This window comes from Nomascus leucogenys, chromosome 12 (assembly GCF_006542625.1).
Source record: "Nomascus leucogenys isolate Asia chromosome 12, Asia_NLE_v1, whole genome shotgun sequence".
Lineage (NCBI taxonomy): Eukaryota > Metazoa > Chordata > Mammalia > Primates > Hylobatidae > Nomascus > Nomascus leucogenys.
The window spans coordinates 58,009,835-58,027,698 of NC_044392.1; the positions used below are offsets into that span (position 1 = coordinate 58,009,835).

Consider the following 17,864-nt stretch of genomic DNA (forward strand, 5'->3'; position numbering starts at 1 on the left):
AGCCCCCTTCTAGCTGTAATATGCTCTACAGAAAACAGTATTATACAGGCTGAAACTCCAAACAGAAACATTTTGGGATTATATCCACTAATTCACGAGTACTCTCCTGAAGTAATTCATCACTGTACTGTGTCAAGATTTCAGAACCTTCACGACGAAAAGCAAAAGACAAAAATCAAAACAAGCCCTTCTTCCACTGTTCTGGGAAGTTAGCAAATCTCATTTTAATTTAAAGTAGGGATTATGCCAAAAGCCAGAATGGCTGTTGGATCAACTTTTATAGGTACTAAAAACCCAGCATGTAGTCTTTGAAGCTCACTCGATACTATAAGGTTTTTTTAGTTTTTTTTTTTTTAAGTTTTTGATAGTAGGTTTTGGCTCTGGCAAAAAAATATAATCTGTAGACTTCCCCATACATAAATCTAACCACTGTTCAGCTCGGTTAGTTGCTAACACTAAATGAATCTGCTCAAAGCCTGGGCAAACCTGTATGATGGCAGTATTCCAGCTCTCTTCATGCTGAATTTCATCATTACCCAGCCCTGCTCCAACTGGTGGACTTGGAGGAGAAGGGTCTGCTGCTGGATATCCTCCAGTATGCATATGCTCACAAGTACATTGCTGAAAAAACTGTGAAACATTTTTCAATTCTACTATTTATAAAACTATATTGAAGAAAACATTCCATTTGTATCTAATTGCTTTTCATGTGGTAGTTTCAGATTTATTTTTTTTCAGATAACTGTTCCCAAGTCTGCTTTTTAACTCACCTCCTGGAGAGGCAACTTAGAAACATAAAGAGCTCTCTCTTTGCTGGCTAGTGTTCCTTGTTCTTTTCAAAGAACAAGGCAAGACGCCTATGCCTTGCTGTGTTCCTTCTTCCTTCTGTATCAGGTTTCTTCTTTGTTGGTACAATCCTCTTCCATGGGTTTTCAGAACTAAGCAGTTGGGCATTTAAACTAATTTTGTCTCCCTCTACTGGCTTCATTATTTTATGCATCCTGCATTACGAATACCCTAAAGTCAACGTTTGTCCAACCCATGGCCCAGGACAGCTTTGAATGCAGCCCAACACAAATTCCTAAACTTTCTTAAAACATGATAAGATTGTTTTGCTATTTTTTTTTAAGCTCATCACCTGTTGTCATTGTTTGTATATTTTGTGTGTGGCCCAAGACAATACTTCTTCTTCTGATGTGGCCCAGGGAAGCCAAAATATTGGACACCCCTGCAAGGAACAGGGTAGGAAAGTTATGGTAGTCACCAAGTCTGTTAGATGAATTTTTTTTTTTTTTTTTTTTAGATGGAGTTTTGCTCTGTCACCAGACTGGAGTGCAGTGGTGCGATCTCGGCTCACTACAACCTCTGCCTCCTGGGTTCAAGCAATTCTCCTGCCTCAGCCTCCTGATTTATATTTATATTAGATTAAATTTATCTTTATCTGCAGTAGCTGCTATTGCAGATTTCACTACTGAAAGTCACTACCGACATTCAAAAACTAGCACAATTAGGAGTATTGCAAAATTTTGCCTTCAGTTCCACTTCCAATAACCTGGCATTTAGCTTCCTTATGCTTTTTCCTAAATAGCACCTGGTTTGCCCCTTCAACAGTTTACCCTGGCTCCCCTTTACTTAATGGAATTCTACCTTCATTATGAAGTAGTTCAGCTAATGCTTATAATAACTACCATTTATTAGTGCCAAATTCATACATGAAGAAACCAAAGGTAAGAGAGTTTAAGTAACTTGCTCAAATTCATATTAAAAGCAAGGTTTGAACTCAGAGTTGTCTGGTCCTAAAGCTACCTTGTGTCTTATAGGTGGCAGCTGGTTTGCAGACAGAACTGAATATAGAGTTATTTGCCATGGCTGCTGGAGAGGATGGGGCCAAGGGATTAGCACACATCTCTCACAATATCGAGATTATGACAGAGCATGAGGTTCTGTTCCTACCCGTGGAAGCAAATATCCTTTAAAGTTCAACTTGAGTAATCATATATAGTGCAGAAATTTCCTCCACGAGTGAGGAAAACATGGAAGTCAAAATGCATCTCTACTTTATCAATTCTATCTTCGAAATCAGAGTTAAATTTATTAAGACAAAGAGCATCTTCATTCATCTTTGAAAGCACCTAGCCAAATCTAAAAAAGTACCTGACACATAGTGTATGTGCAGTAACTTCAGGTTGAATAAATGTAAATGTTATTGGCTATCTATGGGATATCAGACAGAATAATAAAACAGCAAGTCTCCATCACAAAAAATTATAATTTTATGGAAGGATAGGAGATACCTTATTATAAAGGTTGGGTATTCACTGAATTATGCATGCATTCCTCCTTATCAGTGTCTCCAGCCACACAGATATTAGATAGGTATCAAGAACCTATTACCTCCAAGGTACTGTATAAAATAGTTTATCATATATAAAAATGGATAATTGGACTCTGTCTTAAAAGGTATTATATAATCTAGTAGCAGAAATAAAGTCTTCACATTTTATTTCTATTTTGTACTTTCTCCAGTGGCATGAATTGTGTGCTGCTTGTGTTACAGTTCTCTATTTGATTTTTGAGCTGGATCTTATAGAATGTGAAAATTTGATTGACGGGAACTTTAAGTACAAAGAATGAACAAAACCATGGCAACAGGAAAGCTCCAGGTGTTTGGGATGATTGGCAAGGAGTTCAACTTGCCAAGAGCTTGAGTATTAGGAATATAGTGGGAAAGTAGGTTGGAGTCAAGTTATGAAAGATCTTAAATCCTTGGCTTGGATTTTATTATTTAAGCAGCAGTGAACCACTGCAGATTCCTGACCCTGTGGGTGATATGATCAGCATATCTTTATTAAGATGAATCCAGTGTTATTGTGCAGGACATGTCAAAGGGGAACAATTGGATGTGTAAAAGAACCATTAGAAGTCTACCTGAATAGGCCATGTGTGAGGACAGGAACTGGGAGTGGGGAAACAGTCAACATAAAGAGGGACATGAATGAAAGACATGGTGGGGGAAGGAAACTGCAAAATCTGAGGTAGAAGCCATTGATGGATAGAAGAAAGAGGACATCGAGTTCAACTTCAAAGTTTTGGGCTGAGGTAATGAATCATGGATATGTAATCTTAGATCTCAACTGAGAAGTCAGAATTGGAGATATAATAATTTTAAGCATCGTTTACACAGAGGTGATGGCTGAACGTATGGGCAAGGAGCAGAAATCTGGAGTCGGTTTAGGGAGCAGGAGGAAGAGGAGCCAGTGGAGACAGAAGCAGCAATTAGAAAATGATGAAATACTTCAGAAGCCTTGGGAAGAATTTCAAGGAAAAGATGGACACAATTGACGGATGCTATTGAGATGTCAAAGAAAATTCAGATTTAAAGTGTTAAATTTGGTTGGGATAAAAACTAAATTGCAAAAGGTAAAGAATGACTGTATTAAGAAAGCAAAAACATTAGTTATGGATATTCTTTCAAGAAAATTTATTAAAAGAAAGAGCAAGAGAATATGATACCTCAAGGATGCAACAGAATATAGGAAGGATTTTCAGTTTAATGTAGACCTACATGTTTTGTAGGTTGAAGAGAGTGGAGCAGAAGAGATATATTAAAAATATGAATGAGTAGAAGTGACTGAAACTGCAATATCCAAAACAGGGCAAAAGAATAATAAAAAATGGAGCTGAAGGGTTAGTCTTGGCAAGGGAGAAGCTGAAGATAGCTGATGATTCAGATATTCCAAGGTGAAGGAGAAAGTTCAAGGAACTTGTGTCAGATAGCACTGATGTCAATAAATGAAGTTTAGTTCATTTGATCATTTATGCTTTCAAAGATGCCGAAATGCCTGCCTTTATGTAGCTTACATTCCAGTGGGAGGACGGACAATACACAAAGTAAGTAAACCATAAACAATGATGGCAGTAAGTACAATGGAGCAAAATATAAAATAGGAAAGGAAAGTCCTCACTGGGAAACTCTCTGTCCCTTCCTCTCACCTTCTTCCCCTCCCTTTTTCTTTCCCTTTTTTTGAGTAATGATGACAGGGTTTTTCCATTGTGATAGAAGGAAACTAGCCAAAGAACTAGTTTTTTCCTCTGGGAACTAAATCAAGTGCCCTTACCCTCTCCACACAGGTTATTAGATGCAAATACCTGAGTCACTGCTGCTGATCGTACCAATGAAATCATTTGTATTTATAATAAATTTTCTATTTCCCTGCTTATAGAGAGAACCTGTCAGACACAGATAAAGGGCAAAAAATCTTATCAGATCTTTTATCTACTTACTGCCAATGTCAACAATGATCTGTCCCTCTCCCCACCAAAAAAAAAAAAAAGCATGAAATCTGATGTAGATATGGTTTGGGGCTTGACCATGCTGATGGCTCCTTACAGAAAGCCAGTCACAGTTAGGAGAGAAACGTACACTAGGGAGAACAGAAGACATTCTAGACATTGGCATATCCATCCTCTAACCCCCAAGCCTGAGCACGCAGAATTTGCGTTGGATAGACGGGTACCTAAAATTGAACTAATGTTGCCAGAGAAGAAATTCTATGACTCTAAAATGTTATTTGGGTTTATATATGCAAATCATTTAGTCATGAAAAGCACAGCCCTTAACAAGTATTTTACCAGTTTTAACAAGCAGCAATTATGATAAGCGACCAAAAGACTTTCCCCAGGGAAAAGAAAATCCAATGGTCCAGAGAACTTCTACAATTTATTCCTCCACACTTGGAGTCTTCATGTCTCGTAAAGTTTCTCCACATTAGGTACGGTAAGTAATAAATGGGAATTCGATTGTCAAGCATTCAAATTTGAGGTATTAGACCCCAGGTTTCTTCCCCTCTTCTTATAGTCAGAAACTCATAAGCCACCTAGCCTGAATGAATGAAAATATTTGTTTAGGCCGGGCCTGGTGGCTCACGCCTGTAATCCCAGCACTTTGGGAGGCCGAGGTGGGTGGATCACGAGGTCAGGAGATCAAGACCATCCTGGCTAACTTGGTGAAACCCCGTCTCTACTAAAAAAATAGAAAAAATTAGCCGAGTGTGGTGGCAGGTGCCTGTAGTCCCAGCTACTCTGGAGGCTGAGGCAGGAGAATGGCGTGAACCTGGGAGGCGGAGCTTGCAGTGAGCCAAGATCGTGCCACTGCACTCCAGCCTGGGCGACAGAGCGAGACTGTCTCAAAAAAAAAAAAAAAAAAAAAAAAAGAAAAAATATTTGTAGTTACTCCTTTATATATATTATAAAATGTAATCCTCATGCAACGTAGAATTCAGTGCTTTATAACCTAATCTTGGAAGAGACATCCCATTATATTTGCTGTATTCTGTTCACTAGAAGAGAGTCACTAGGTCCAACCCCATACTCAACGGGAAGGGATACACAAGGGCAACAGTGCCAGGCCCTATGTAAGGGTTGGGCTCAGTGACTGTTACACAATGTATACTGTGTTCTAAAAACATACCAGGGCTGCCTGGATCCCAAAAACCTCAGAAATAAAGAGAAAGCACGTGAATATATGGTGATACTACCTTTAAGAACCTTAGCCCCATCACAAACTTAGGATCTTAAATTGTGAGGAATGTGGGTGGATTGCAGATGGTAACTGTAAGCCCATGTGGTTTCTTCGTTAAGCTTCTGCTCACAACCTCCCTCTCTTTCTGAAGACTAATCTGGCCTGAAAAGGCTGCATTGAGCAGGCTCATCATTTATACCTAAGTGAATAGTGTCCTATATATAGTCCTGTACCTACCAACAGATACCATTGCTTTCCTGGGCACTGTCCTAGATCTCTGCTGGAGATTTGCTAGATATCTTTAGAATGAGATATAATTTATGACATTGCCATTGAGAAACAATTTAATACCAAATATACAAAGTACCTAGCTTCCAGCCAGTGAATTTCAAAATTGTTAAGCATATTTTCTCTAAGTGGATGGATATATACATTTTTTTAAAATAAGCCTAAATGTTTTACTCCCAATACATCATTCAAGAGCCTTTTTTTTTCCAATGGAGTCTCACTCTGTTGCCCAGACTGGAGTGCAGTGGGCAATCTCAGCTCACTGCAATCTCAAAAGGCTTTTCTTTATGGTACTACAGAATTTAGTGCAGTGGCGCAATCTCAGCTCACTGCAATCTCAAAAGGCTTTTCTTTATGGTGCTACAGAATTTCTATAGGTTACTTCACAATATGCAAGAGATATTAGTCATTAAATGGTTTTTATATTAAGGATTATATACAGCCAATGGCTAAGGAAATGAATACTGACTTAACGACTAGAAATTTGCCTGGCTTAAAATTTACTTTATAATGCACCTATTGACCTTAAACTTTTAAAGAGTTTCAAGTATTTTGACCAAAAGTTGTTAACTTGGCCAGGTTCCGTACACGTCACTTTATCATAAAAGTTCCCCTTCTCTTTGATTAGTATAACACTTAGCAGACAGAAACATCTTTACATTCCCTAGCACTATCAGGCTTTTGAATTATAAATGGTGGCAAAGCTATGGGAAAACAGCAACTTTTAACATAAGAGTAATTATTAATGACATATACATCTAGAATGCCCTCCTGGAACTTGTTTTGGTTTGGAAAGCATCAAAAATGTTACTAGAAAGTGACATTTATGTTCTGATGAGCAACTCTAAGAAGGATATTGATTCAACTTCTGTCCTTATAAAAAATTAAATTATTTTTCAAGAATTAACTCCTCTACCTGGTGGCAGGAATAGCTGCCTAAACAACACTGACCCCTTGGAAAGCACCTACAATGCATTATCCTGCCTGCCTATTCTCTTGCCTTTCATAGTTATGCCTTCAAAAACTCTATGCCAAAATTCACTTATTTATTCTGCCCAACAAATAACACCACTGCATTCCTTACTTCACTTCAGTGATTGTGTTATGCTCAAGAACATTAAGACTTATGGTTTGGGACACAAATCGCCAAGCCACAAGAACTGCATCTCTGAGCCTGGGAAGAAAATGGTGGCCCCACAACACAGTAACTTGGTTGAAATGACCAAATTCATAGACAGAAACCGTAGTTTTAAGTCTTTGGGATTAACAACAACAAAAAAGATAAAAAGCAAAACTGACTCAAGAAGATACAGAACATCTAAACAGGCCTATAACAAGGAGTATGATTTAGTCATTTATAAACTTCCCCAAAAGAAAAGCCCAGACCCAGAGGTATCTGTCAATATCTTTTCCTAGAACATTCCCCAAATCCTTACCATGAAGACATACAGTAGACAATCCATTGAACAACATGGGTTTGAACCACGTGGCTCCACTTTTATACAGATTTTTTTTTACTATTATTATTTTGGAGATGGAGTCTCACTGTGTTTCCCAGGCTGGAGTGCTGGTGGCACGGTCTTGGCTAACTGCAATCTCCACCTGCCGGGTTCAAGCAATTCTCCTGCCTCAGCCTCCTGAGTAGCTGGGATTACAAGCACCTGCCACCACGCCTGGCTAGTTTTTTGTATTTTTAATGGAGATGAGGTTTCACCATGTTGGCCAGGCTGGTCTGGAACTCCTGACCTCGTGATCCGCCCGCCTCAGCCTCCCACAGTGGTGGGATTACAGGCGTGAGCCACTGCACCCAGCCCAGATATTTTCAATAAATATATTGGAAAAATTTTTGGAGATTTGAAACAATGAGAAAAGTTTTAGATGAAAAAAATTAGGAAAAAAGTAGTTATATCATGAATGCATAAAATATATGTAGATACTAGACTATTTTATCATTTACTGCCATAGAATACATGCAAATCTATTATTTTATCAAAATTAACACACACAAATACAGATCATACATGGTGCAATTCACAGTTTTGAGAGAAACATAAAATAATGTAAAGGTGCAGTATTCAATCATAGCTGCATAAAATGAACTGTAATACACAGTTATGTTACTGAAATAATTTCACAGCCACCTCCTGTTGCTATTGCAGTGAGTTCAAGTGTTGTGGGTATGCACTTAAAATGCTGTGTGACACTAATCACCTGTGCATGAACAATTCATCGCCCCAGTAAACTGCATATCTCAGTGCTCCCAAAAAGCAGAGAAAAGTGATGACATTACAAGAAAAAGCTGATGCTTGATAAGTACCACAGATTGAGTTCTGCAGCTGTGGTTGCCTGCCACTCCAGACAGACAATTCATTTTATAAACAGATGACATACACTTACAGTATTGATAAACACAGTAAATATATTTTCTCTTCCTTATGATTTTCTAAGTAACATTTTCTTTTCTCTAGCTTACTTTAAGAATACAGTATACAATATATATAATACATCAGTCAGGCTCCCAGTCAATAACAGGCTACTAGTACTTAAGACTTTGGGGAATCAAAAGTTATATGCAGATTTTTGACTGTGCGGGGCGGGGGGTGGGGGGTGGTCAGCGCCCCTACCACCTGCATTGTTCAAGTGTCAACTGTATATGTACGTACACACACACACACACACACACACACACGAGTGTATTAATTCCTCAGAAGCCCAGCCAGGCATCTTAGCTTGGCTACTCTTTAATTAGAAACAACTATTTTATTCAGAAAAGTATAAACAGCAATTAGAATCTTCTTATACACAGACATAACTTGCAGAAGGTTAAGTCTGAGGAGGCTGTTCTGGGTAATTTTTACAGTCCTTTTTAGCTCGGAGGGTCCATGATACTGCATTTTTATGGCCAGAGGGCAATCAATTATGCACCTGGTTGTCTCAATAGGCAGTAAAACCTAATATAAATAAATGATAAATCATCTGCCATAAAAAAATATGAAAAACTTTTGAAATGTTAATTTCAACTCCAATGAAACAAATACCTAATTAAAACAATTATTTATTCCCTGCTAGAATACAAAGGGAACAACAAGCTTGAGCTGCAAGGCTCAAGCTTTGAGAGCACAGAAAGATTTTTAAACTAATCATGAATTTTAAGTCCAAGAAATGGAGCCAGCCCATAATCTCATGTTGGAATTCCCCCAGGCAAAGCTGAAAACCACATCCTGATATCATCTGCAATGTGATCTTCTGTTATTTGGTATTTTTAAGATGACGCCAACTCTTCTGTGCTTAGTTTAGGAGTCCTTTTAAGGAAAAAGTTAAAAAAAAAAAATACCACATTTCAGTTCTAAGTCAATGTTAGAATCAACTTCTCCCTCTTTTTCCTCTTCCTCTTCTTCTCTTCCAAGTGGCTAGTAGCATCAGCAAAAAACATAACTTCACTTTTTGCCTCGCATTCCCTCTTGAGATAATCAAGACCAGCCATATTGAAGCCGATAACATCCTGGAGTGCAATACAAGAAATATTAAAAAATTTTCTCCCACTTCAGTTCATTATAGCAGCGTATGAGAGTTAGGGGAACCAAAGCTTCAGGTGTTGTTACTTATCTTTCCCTCATTAAGAACTTTTCTTGTTTTTTCTGTTTTCTTCTATTCCTACTAATTCCAACAAAAACTATCTCAAATATGGATTTATCGGTGGTGGGTATTGCTAAAGACAAAGCACAGCATACTATACTACTTCTAAATCACATTAGGAATTTGCCTCATTATGTTATCTCTATACAAAGACACTTACCCGGACTTGGCTGACTTTTGAAATAGTTGTTTCCCTTAATTTTTCTATCACTGGCACAAGCATTTGATTGCTAGTGATCTGTCCAAAGTGAATCCTGATAGAAAAACAAAACACAGCCATGTTGCAGAGAGGTTCTAGCCCTACCTAACCCTTCTAGAAACAGTAAACAGACACAATATCAAAGCAACAACAAAACGTACATTATAGAAATGTTTCAAGCAAAAAAATAAATAAATAAATAAAAGCCAAAGAAGTTTCTTTCTCTACCATTCAGTTCAATTTGATGACAACTTAAAAAATACTGTCCTAAACCTTATGACACATTCAACTCATTTGCAAAGACTCTTTTTCCAGCCCAGCAACCTGCCAGTGGCTACAGATTTTGACAGTGGTACTTTATGGAAAACTCAAAGACAGAATGAGCCTTCTAAGAAATGCTAACTCAACAAAGATGCATTAACACTTCTAATAAAGCCACAGCAAAAAAGAGACATTCATGAGATTCAAACTCTGACCCTAGGGTACCAAGATATCCTTGATGACCCCGCCATACCTGTCAGGTAGTACCCATCCATAACCCTCTGATACGCTATAAGTATTCACAGTGTTACTCGTAGAACCAGCAACCCTAATTCAATAGCACATATGCCATAGCAGTAAAAGAAATTATTAGTAATATGGTTAAATATGAACTTATGTCTTTACAAGTTGCCCCAAATTATGAATATGGCAACAGAACATATTATTCTTCTTCTCTTGCTACTATCCTGGATAAAGTATAAGAAACGGAGGGTTAAAAATCATAAAAACAGGCCAATTCACCAAATACCTATTTGGTCAGTTCACTAAATATACCTGTTTAACTATTTGGCATTGGCTAACCAGTTTTTGTCTTCATAACAGTATTTGAAGGAATGTTCAATTTGTCTCCATCCCTGTTCTCTGCTGTAACCGCTTGAGAATGAGGGTGAGAGATGAGAAGAATATCAAGCCTTTGTACATATATTCTTCTCAACTACCTATTAACAGAATTCTCCATATTTAAGAATATAGCCTTATGAACATATTTGCTTTATGTTCCTTAGTTTACCTCTATATATGCCCCTACATTTCCATTTGCACCTGTAGAGACCAAGAGAAATAAACTGACTTCCTTAAAATGTTGGTAGAAGGACAAAGCAAAACCTGTTAGCTTACACTAAACACTTTAAAACAGGAATGTTCACCCTTTTGGCTCCCCTGGGCCACACATAAAATACACTAATGATAGCTGATGAACAACAACAACAAAGAAATCACACACAAAAAAAATGTTTTAATAAAGTTTACAAATTTGTGTTGGGCCACATTCAAAGCCATACTGGGCCACATGTGGCCCACGGGCCACAGGCTGGACAAGGTTGGCTTAAAAGAAACAACAAATGAGGCAAATTGGCCAATCATAATTGGCTTTTGGCAAACTGACTAGAACCAGAGCTATCTTAGATTGTAACGTGGAGACCTATGACTGAGTAAGCATTCCTGAGCAATGTATTACCATGACTTCTTAAAGAGGTGGGTCATCATGATCCTTGTTTTAAAGGCAAGACTGATTGCTTGGGCTGGTAGCAAACTTCTGGGCTCAAGCAATCCACCCACCTCAGCCTCCCAAAGTGCTGGGATTATGGGTGTGAGCCACCGAGTTCGGCATACTATTTCTTAATCCCAAAGTGCTGACAGCTTCAGTTAAGGTACTACTGAAGCAGTTCTGCTGAACAGACACGGTATTCTTTGAAAAAGGATGTTACCTGAGGAGGAAGAAGAGGCACCGGCATATAAGTTCAACATCAGAACCCAGCTGAATGAATTCGTTAAAGAGTTTAAGAATGTCTGGGACATAAGAGAAAGGCAGCACAAGTAGAGATTCTTCCAGCTCACTGAAAAAGAAAAAATAAATATAAAAATGCCACATTTGTTAACATTGTTAACATGGTCAATTTTTAAATCTTTCCCTTTATTATTTTTTCTACTGATTTTATACTTGAATACATTTTGCCTAGAGTTAAATATTCATCTATAAGCTAGATGACTCTCTTTGTTTTTTGTATTTAATATCTTAATCTATTTGGAATGCATTTTGGTCAATGGCATGATGGGAAAATCTAACTTTTTTTCCCTCCAGATAAACAATATCTCCAAAGCCTTTTGTTGAATATTCCATCTTCATATGATATTCTTTTACCATATATTGAGTCCATTAGAATCTATTATGATGACTGATCCTGACATGATGATTGATCCTGACACCAATGCTACACTATTTTAATTTTGCTAATTTTGTAGCCTTTTAATGTGGGAAAATAGTTCCCTCTAGAACTAGCTCAAGTATTATTATTTCATCAGTTTCAATTTAAAATCTTAAGAGGATATCAAATGGGATTACAAACCTATTAATTAGGAAAAGTTAAATCTTTAAAACACAGAATCTTCCCATCTTGAAATGTATTGTAACCTCTACATTAATCAATTTTCTTTTACCTTCCTGTAGTGAAGTTTCATCTTTATCCTAAGACAGGTGTTGTTTCTTGTAAGGAATATATATGTAGATATTGTGGTTCATTATGAAAATGATAGCCTTCAGTAGTTCAAACTCACAAGTAAAATCAAGGAAAATCAAAATAATATAACAATTATTGCAAAAATGTATGACAAAGAAAATACAGTATGGTGCCCAGGCTGGTCTCAAACTTCTGGTCTTAAGTGTCCCAAAATGTTGGGATTGCAGACATGAGCCACTGTGCCCAGCAAGAATTCTTTAAAAACCAGTAAAATAATACTTAAGAGCAAAAACAGGTAACTAAAAATTCACAAGAAAAAATACAAATGGTCAACAAATATGCTGAAATTTTAACTTCATTAATAGTCAAAAGAAATGAAAATAATAAAATATTACCTTTTGGCTCTCACACTGGCAACAAATTTTTTAAAGCCTGCTAAAAATCAGTATAATCACCCTGGAAAGTAATTTGGCAATATAAAACTTTAAAAGCTCATGCCTACTGGTCAGTTATTAGGCTGCTAGGACTATTAAGAAAAATAATCAACAATGATGACAAAGATATATGTGTAAACATATTCAGTGAAGCCACTGAAAATAGCCAAAAAGGAGAAAGAAATGCAATATCCAGTAATTATTCATACAATGGAATAATTCTGAATCCAATGATTTTTTTTTTTGAAGAATATGAACAACAAACAAATGTTCAGGAAACATGTGAAAAAGAACACATATAAAACTTCATATAATATTCCAATTGTGTATGTACATAGAAAAGAAGCCAAAATATAAAAAAAATTAACAGTTGGTGCTTCTAATTGAATTATATATTATTTCATTGTCTACAACATAAATCACTCCCCTTTATTTGTCCTTAAAAGCATCTCTCTTCATACTTTAGAAGGAACTTCCTAGTTCTAGCATTTCAAAAAGAACATTATAAATTAATTTCCATCAAAACTTTGATATAGTTAAACCTATAAGAAAGATAACCATCAATTATAATTCCTATTTATTTCCCATTCAGATAAGCACTTCATAAATGTTTGCTGACAGATTACAAAAATTGTGTGCAAGGACTCACTCACCTTGACTTGATCCCTTTAAAAATCTCTAATACATAAGCTGAAGGCTATAAAGGAAGGATTAATACCATTAGTGATACTCTTGGTTGGTTTCTACTAAAGTTCTCTAATTTCTGTCTCCTATAAAACAGGAACCCCTCCTTCTTACTTCAGAAAAAGTATTCTAAAATGGCAAGATCTGCATGAGTTTAGAGTCAGCCAGATCGGGGTTCACAATCGAACTCTGCCCCTTACCAACTATGCTACAAGTCAAGCCAGATTCCTTATCTATAAGGGGAAGATACCCTGACTCACAAAATTACTGTGATGAGACATGCAATAAAATACTAATTAAAGATTACTAGATAAACATACATTCTCCCATCACTCTTCCCCTCTCTCTTCTTTATCTCATCAGACTGATTTCTGTCAACTTTCCCTCTGAAGGCTGATTCAAAAGTTAATTTAGATTAACAGAATCTTCAGAGGGCTTTGGACACTGAACATAAACAGGCACTAGAAAACAGAAGAATGCCAGTCCAGTCCAACCAAAAAGGCTGGCTTGGGAAGTTACGCTAAAGTGGTCCTTTTGAAATACAAAATATCCTAGAGAATGCCAAGATTCAAAAGAGACTTTTAAAGACAAAGTATTCCCAATAATCCATCCCAAAATCATAATGCCTCTACTTCCTTTCTTGTCCTTGTAAGTAACCTTTTAATAACCAAGGGGAAACCGTTGGACATTTTACTCACTGAGATACTGCCATAAGCCATTAGGATGGGGTTGCTGGGAAGTGGAACCTATGAAGAAATTATTAAATCAAGTCATTAAAAAAACTGAGACTTAGGTAGCATAGACAGAGTGGTAACTGTATTTTATAATTTTGAAAAGGGAAAAAAGAGACCCTAAAAAACTGACAGAGTGTAAAAGAATTATCAAGCCTATTAGTTTCTATAGTACTCATGAATGAGCTTGGACAATGTATTTTATCTAGAAATCTGAAATGGTTACCCTGCCTCCCAAACCAAAGTAGGAACGTGAGTTTCTACTCAAGACAATAATCACCTGAATCTGTGATTTCCTTTCCTTCGCTTTCATTAAGACAAGTTCCCTTCTTCCCACAGTTCCTCAATTTCTTCTAATATAGTGAGTTGGAAAGATTCTACTCCATTTATTGCATATCCTGATCTTAATAAATCCCAAAACAATGGTTTTTCTCCTTGGGAATTCCCTTTATTGATACTGTAACTTACTGTACTCTCTTATTACCTCTTTCCCTGCAGCTTTACAAATGGCTTTGTGTTCCTTCATTTTTGCAGTTTCTTCTCGGTACAACTCAATAGCCTCCATAATCCTCTCAGCCTACAGAGGACAAGAAAGGAAAGAAATCATCACAACACACTCCATCATCCCAGGACACTGAAACTGGAAGAACTGACTAGAAATTTGCCAAATGAAATAGCTTCAATCCGTTTAATAAAGACATGCCAATGTAGTGCCAAAAAGCATTTAAAGACATTTTTGGTTTTCTTATTTTTCAATGTACAGGGAGGAGACTAAGTGTCATGGACTCAGGTGGGAATGATATCTAGATACCCTGAATAGGGCAGGTCCCAGGAACACCTGAAAGGAGCACATATTGATCAAAGAGATTCAGGACTATTCCCATCTTTGGTTACAAGAGAAGAAAACAGGTTATAATCCCCATCTTTAAATCTCATCAACTTTTTGCCCAAAAAATGGCTTTCTGAATAAAACTTTTACTAAAAAGTTGGGATCTTATTAGAAATCGAGATACCACATTCTATATCAACTTACTGCTTTCACTGTTTCAATAGTTTTCTTTCCAGTAAAGTAACTGTCGCCTTGAGTCTCTCCTGGAACCTGCCAGAAACAAAGAAATCCTTGAACAACACTGTTGACCGGAGTTAAAGAGCTGATAAATTAATCTTACATCTATATAAGAACAGCTATTATTATTTTATGAAAATACTAACAGTGTATCAGCTATCAGTAACAGAACTTAGCATATGTATTATTGTAAGAATATCTTGCAAATGTTTAAAAAGAGAATATCCAAATTTTCTAATTTTTATTTTTGCTCTACAGTGAATAAAATAATTCCCTAAAGCCTCAATTGCCAGAATAATTATTCAATAGCAAATTTGGTCAATCACTTGAACCACAAAATTAGGATATACAGTTGAAGAGAAAGAATTACAAAGACTCTTTACCAGCTGGTGATACCTTCAACTTCTAGCCTCAATTTTAATTCTATTAGAAATTCTGGACATTAGAGTCAATTTCAATAATATAACTATATATAGGGCATAATCTCAAGGTCCCCAAAATTTACTTACTGCTGGTTGGTCTTCTTTGGCCACACTCTCCTCATATTCTGCTTCTCTTTCCTACCATGAGATAGATATACATTAATTTGAGAGAGAAAAACATGGTCTCTATATGAAGAGAAATGAGGAAGCGAGAAGCTGCATCTTTGACAACATAATCCCCTAATGGCATCTTTATCTCTGCCTAGCTTCTGAAATGGGTGACAATGGTCTTGAACAGATCTCCTGAAGGTTCTTGGACTTGCAATGAATCAGGTGTAACTGCACTAGACAGAAAACTTCAACTAGGACAGCCTGTCAGATACCTACTGGCATATTTGTAACCAAGCCTAAAGTTCTTACCATCTCCCTTTCTTCCTCAAGAATAAGAGGCTCCCTTGTTCTCTCCCAAAGTCTCAGAGATTTGTCATGGGACGATGATACAACATAGTCTCCACTGGGGCTTACAGCCAAACACCATATTTCTTGGTGATGCCCCTGGAGGAGAAAAAAAAAATAAAGAATACCTCATTCATAGACCACTACTTAGTGGGTAATGTAAATATTCTTAAAAGTATTTCTTAAGTACCAAGCAAGCAAAGAAGGCATGTGGTTACCTCCAGAGTCTGTATGTGTTCAAATTTGTCTGCATCCCACTGTTTAATCTTATGATCTTTTCCGGCAGTGAAGAAGAGGTGAGACTTGGGTACAAACTGTAGGTACATCACACTGAAAAGTGACGGAAATATTAAAATATCATCAAATTCCAGGTTAGTAAAAAGAGTTTGACACACATAAATAGCTTTTGACTAGCTAGTTCTAGGATGTCTGACTATATTTTAGAACTTATATCACTGCCTGAGAACACTGAAAAATAGACACAGATGCTCAAGGAAAGTGATACAGGTGACTCAAAGGGAGGCATTTGAAAAGACTATACATACCTGTCATCATGTGCAAAGAGAGACTTGTGGCAGTCCCCAAAGTCCAAACCCCAGATTTTCACATTCCTATCAGCGGAGCCAGTTGCTATGAGTGCTCCATCCTATGAGAAATAAAAGTAAAACATTACCTTGATTTTTGAATTCTGTATATGAATAAAAAGCTAATGAGAATATTTAACCCATTTCTTTCAAACACATTAAAATAAAGCCAAAAAACTGATTTCATCTCTACTAAAAACACTGAATTCTTTGCTCTTACCTACAGAGGAACTTAAAAAGCTTGTTAATTAAAAGCATGAACTCTGTGGCTTAAATACTTTCGTACTGTACACAGGGCAGTGCTGTGCCTTGATGTAGGGTTATCTATTTACTTTGTTAGATAGGAAAAAGATTTTCTAATCTCTGGCATGGGATTTGGAAAGAAAGTGGGAGAGAGAAGCAGAAGAGAAGCTGAGAAAGACTCTACTAGAATGTTTATGTAGCCCACATTCCCTATCACTATTTCACTATTTCTCTTATCTTTCCTATTTCAATGCCTGATCCAAATGATTGTCAACATAAAAAAAAAAAAAATACATTTAACATTGTAACTTAACTTTGTTAGTGCACTGATCACAGACAGCTATGAGGTCAACTCCTTTCACACAGAATAGACTTTTTATTTTTTTTTTTGAGACGGAGTCTCGCTCTGCAGAATACATTGCCACACCTAATCAAAACTAGATATTGGGAAATAAATGATTTTGGTCAAGAGACCAAAAGTCTACATAGTGTAAAATACCGTAACTATCCAAATATAAATCTGAGTTCCTCAGCAGCATTATCTTTCAGAACAAAAAGGAATGCCTTTTTAAAGTCTTTCATATTTAATGTATTCTACCAATTATAGTATTTTAAACAATAAAGTACTATTTGGGAGAGCTACAAGAGGGATAGAGATAATATTTATAAGGATTGATTGAGATAATATTTGCAAAATTATTCTGAAAACATTAAAGTAATATATATAAGATACAATACATATTAATTTGAGACTGTTTTTGGAGAAAGATATATAACAGAATGATGATAAAAACAAATAATCTAAAAAGACATCAAGCCAGAATTAAGAAAGTATCTGCTGTAGAAAAGACAACATATTACTGAGACACTATTTAAACTACTTACATAAGAGATGTCCATGCATATAACAGGCAGTTTGTGTCCATACAGTGACAGAAAAAACTAAACATTAAAAAAACATAATTAATGTCTGTCTATAAAATATGGGTATAATTTATTACATGTAGGTCTAAAATATAACTTTAAACACATTTTTAAATTGCTTTATATCTGTATTTTCAAAGACAACCCACAAAAGACAGCTTGGCAGGAGTACCTGTGT

The 17,864-nt window shown here is 36.5% G+C and overlaps 2 protein-coding genes across 3 annotated transcripts in view; one reads left to right on the top strand and one right to left on the bottom strand.

The window, feature by feature from the left end:
- SPAG17 (sperm associated antigen 17) overlaps positions 1-14,714 on the top strand; it is a 238,369-nt gene extending 223,655 nt beyond the window's left edge. Inside the window, exons 47-49 of the mRNA XM_030824766.1 lie at positions 1,821-1,965; positions 4,633-4,772; positions 14,526-14,714. Coding sequence (XP_030680626.1) covers positions 1,821-1,965; positions 4,633-4,772 — 285 coding nt within the window. The 3' untranslated portion in view covers positions 14,526-14,714. The remainder of the gene's footprint in view (positions 1-1,820; positions 1,966-4,632; positions 4,773-14,525) is intronic.
- WDR3 (WD repeat domain 3) overlaps positions 8,550-17,864 on the bottom strand; it is a 30,229-nt gene continuing 20,914 nt past the window's right edge. For both annotated transcript variants that reach the window (XM_003268054.3, XM_030824768.1), the window contains exons 16-27: positions 17,648-17,704; positions 16,481-16,581; positions 16,154-16,265; positions 15,900-16,034; positions 15,567-15,617; positions 15,025-15,090; positions 14,476-14,568; positions 13,959-14,006; positions 13,230-13,273; positions 11,393-11,521; positions 9,606-9,699; positions 8,550-9,311 (exon numbers count right to left, since the gene is read on the bottom strand). In XM_003268054.3, coding sequence (XP_003268102.2) covers positions 9,156-9,311; positions 9,606-9,699; positions 11,393-11,521; positions 13,230-13,273; positions 13,959-14,006; positions 14,476-14,568; positions 15,025-15,090; positions 15,567-15,617; positions 15,900-16,034; positions 16,154-16,265; positions 16,481-16,581; positions 17,648-17,704 — 1,086 coding nt within the window. In that variant the 3' untranslated portion in view covers positions 8,550-9,155. The remainder of the gene's footprint in view (positions 9,312-9,605; positions 9,700-11,392; positions 11,522-13,229; positions 13,274-13,958; positions 14,007-14,475; positions 14,569-15,024; positions 15,091-15,566; positions 15,618-15,899; positions 16,035-16,153; positions 16,266-16,480; positions 16,582-17,647; positions 17,705-17,864) is intronic.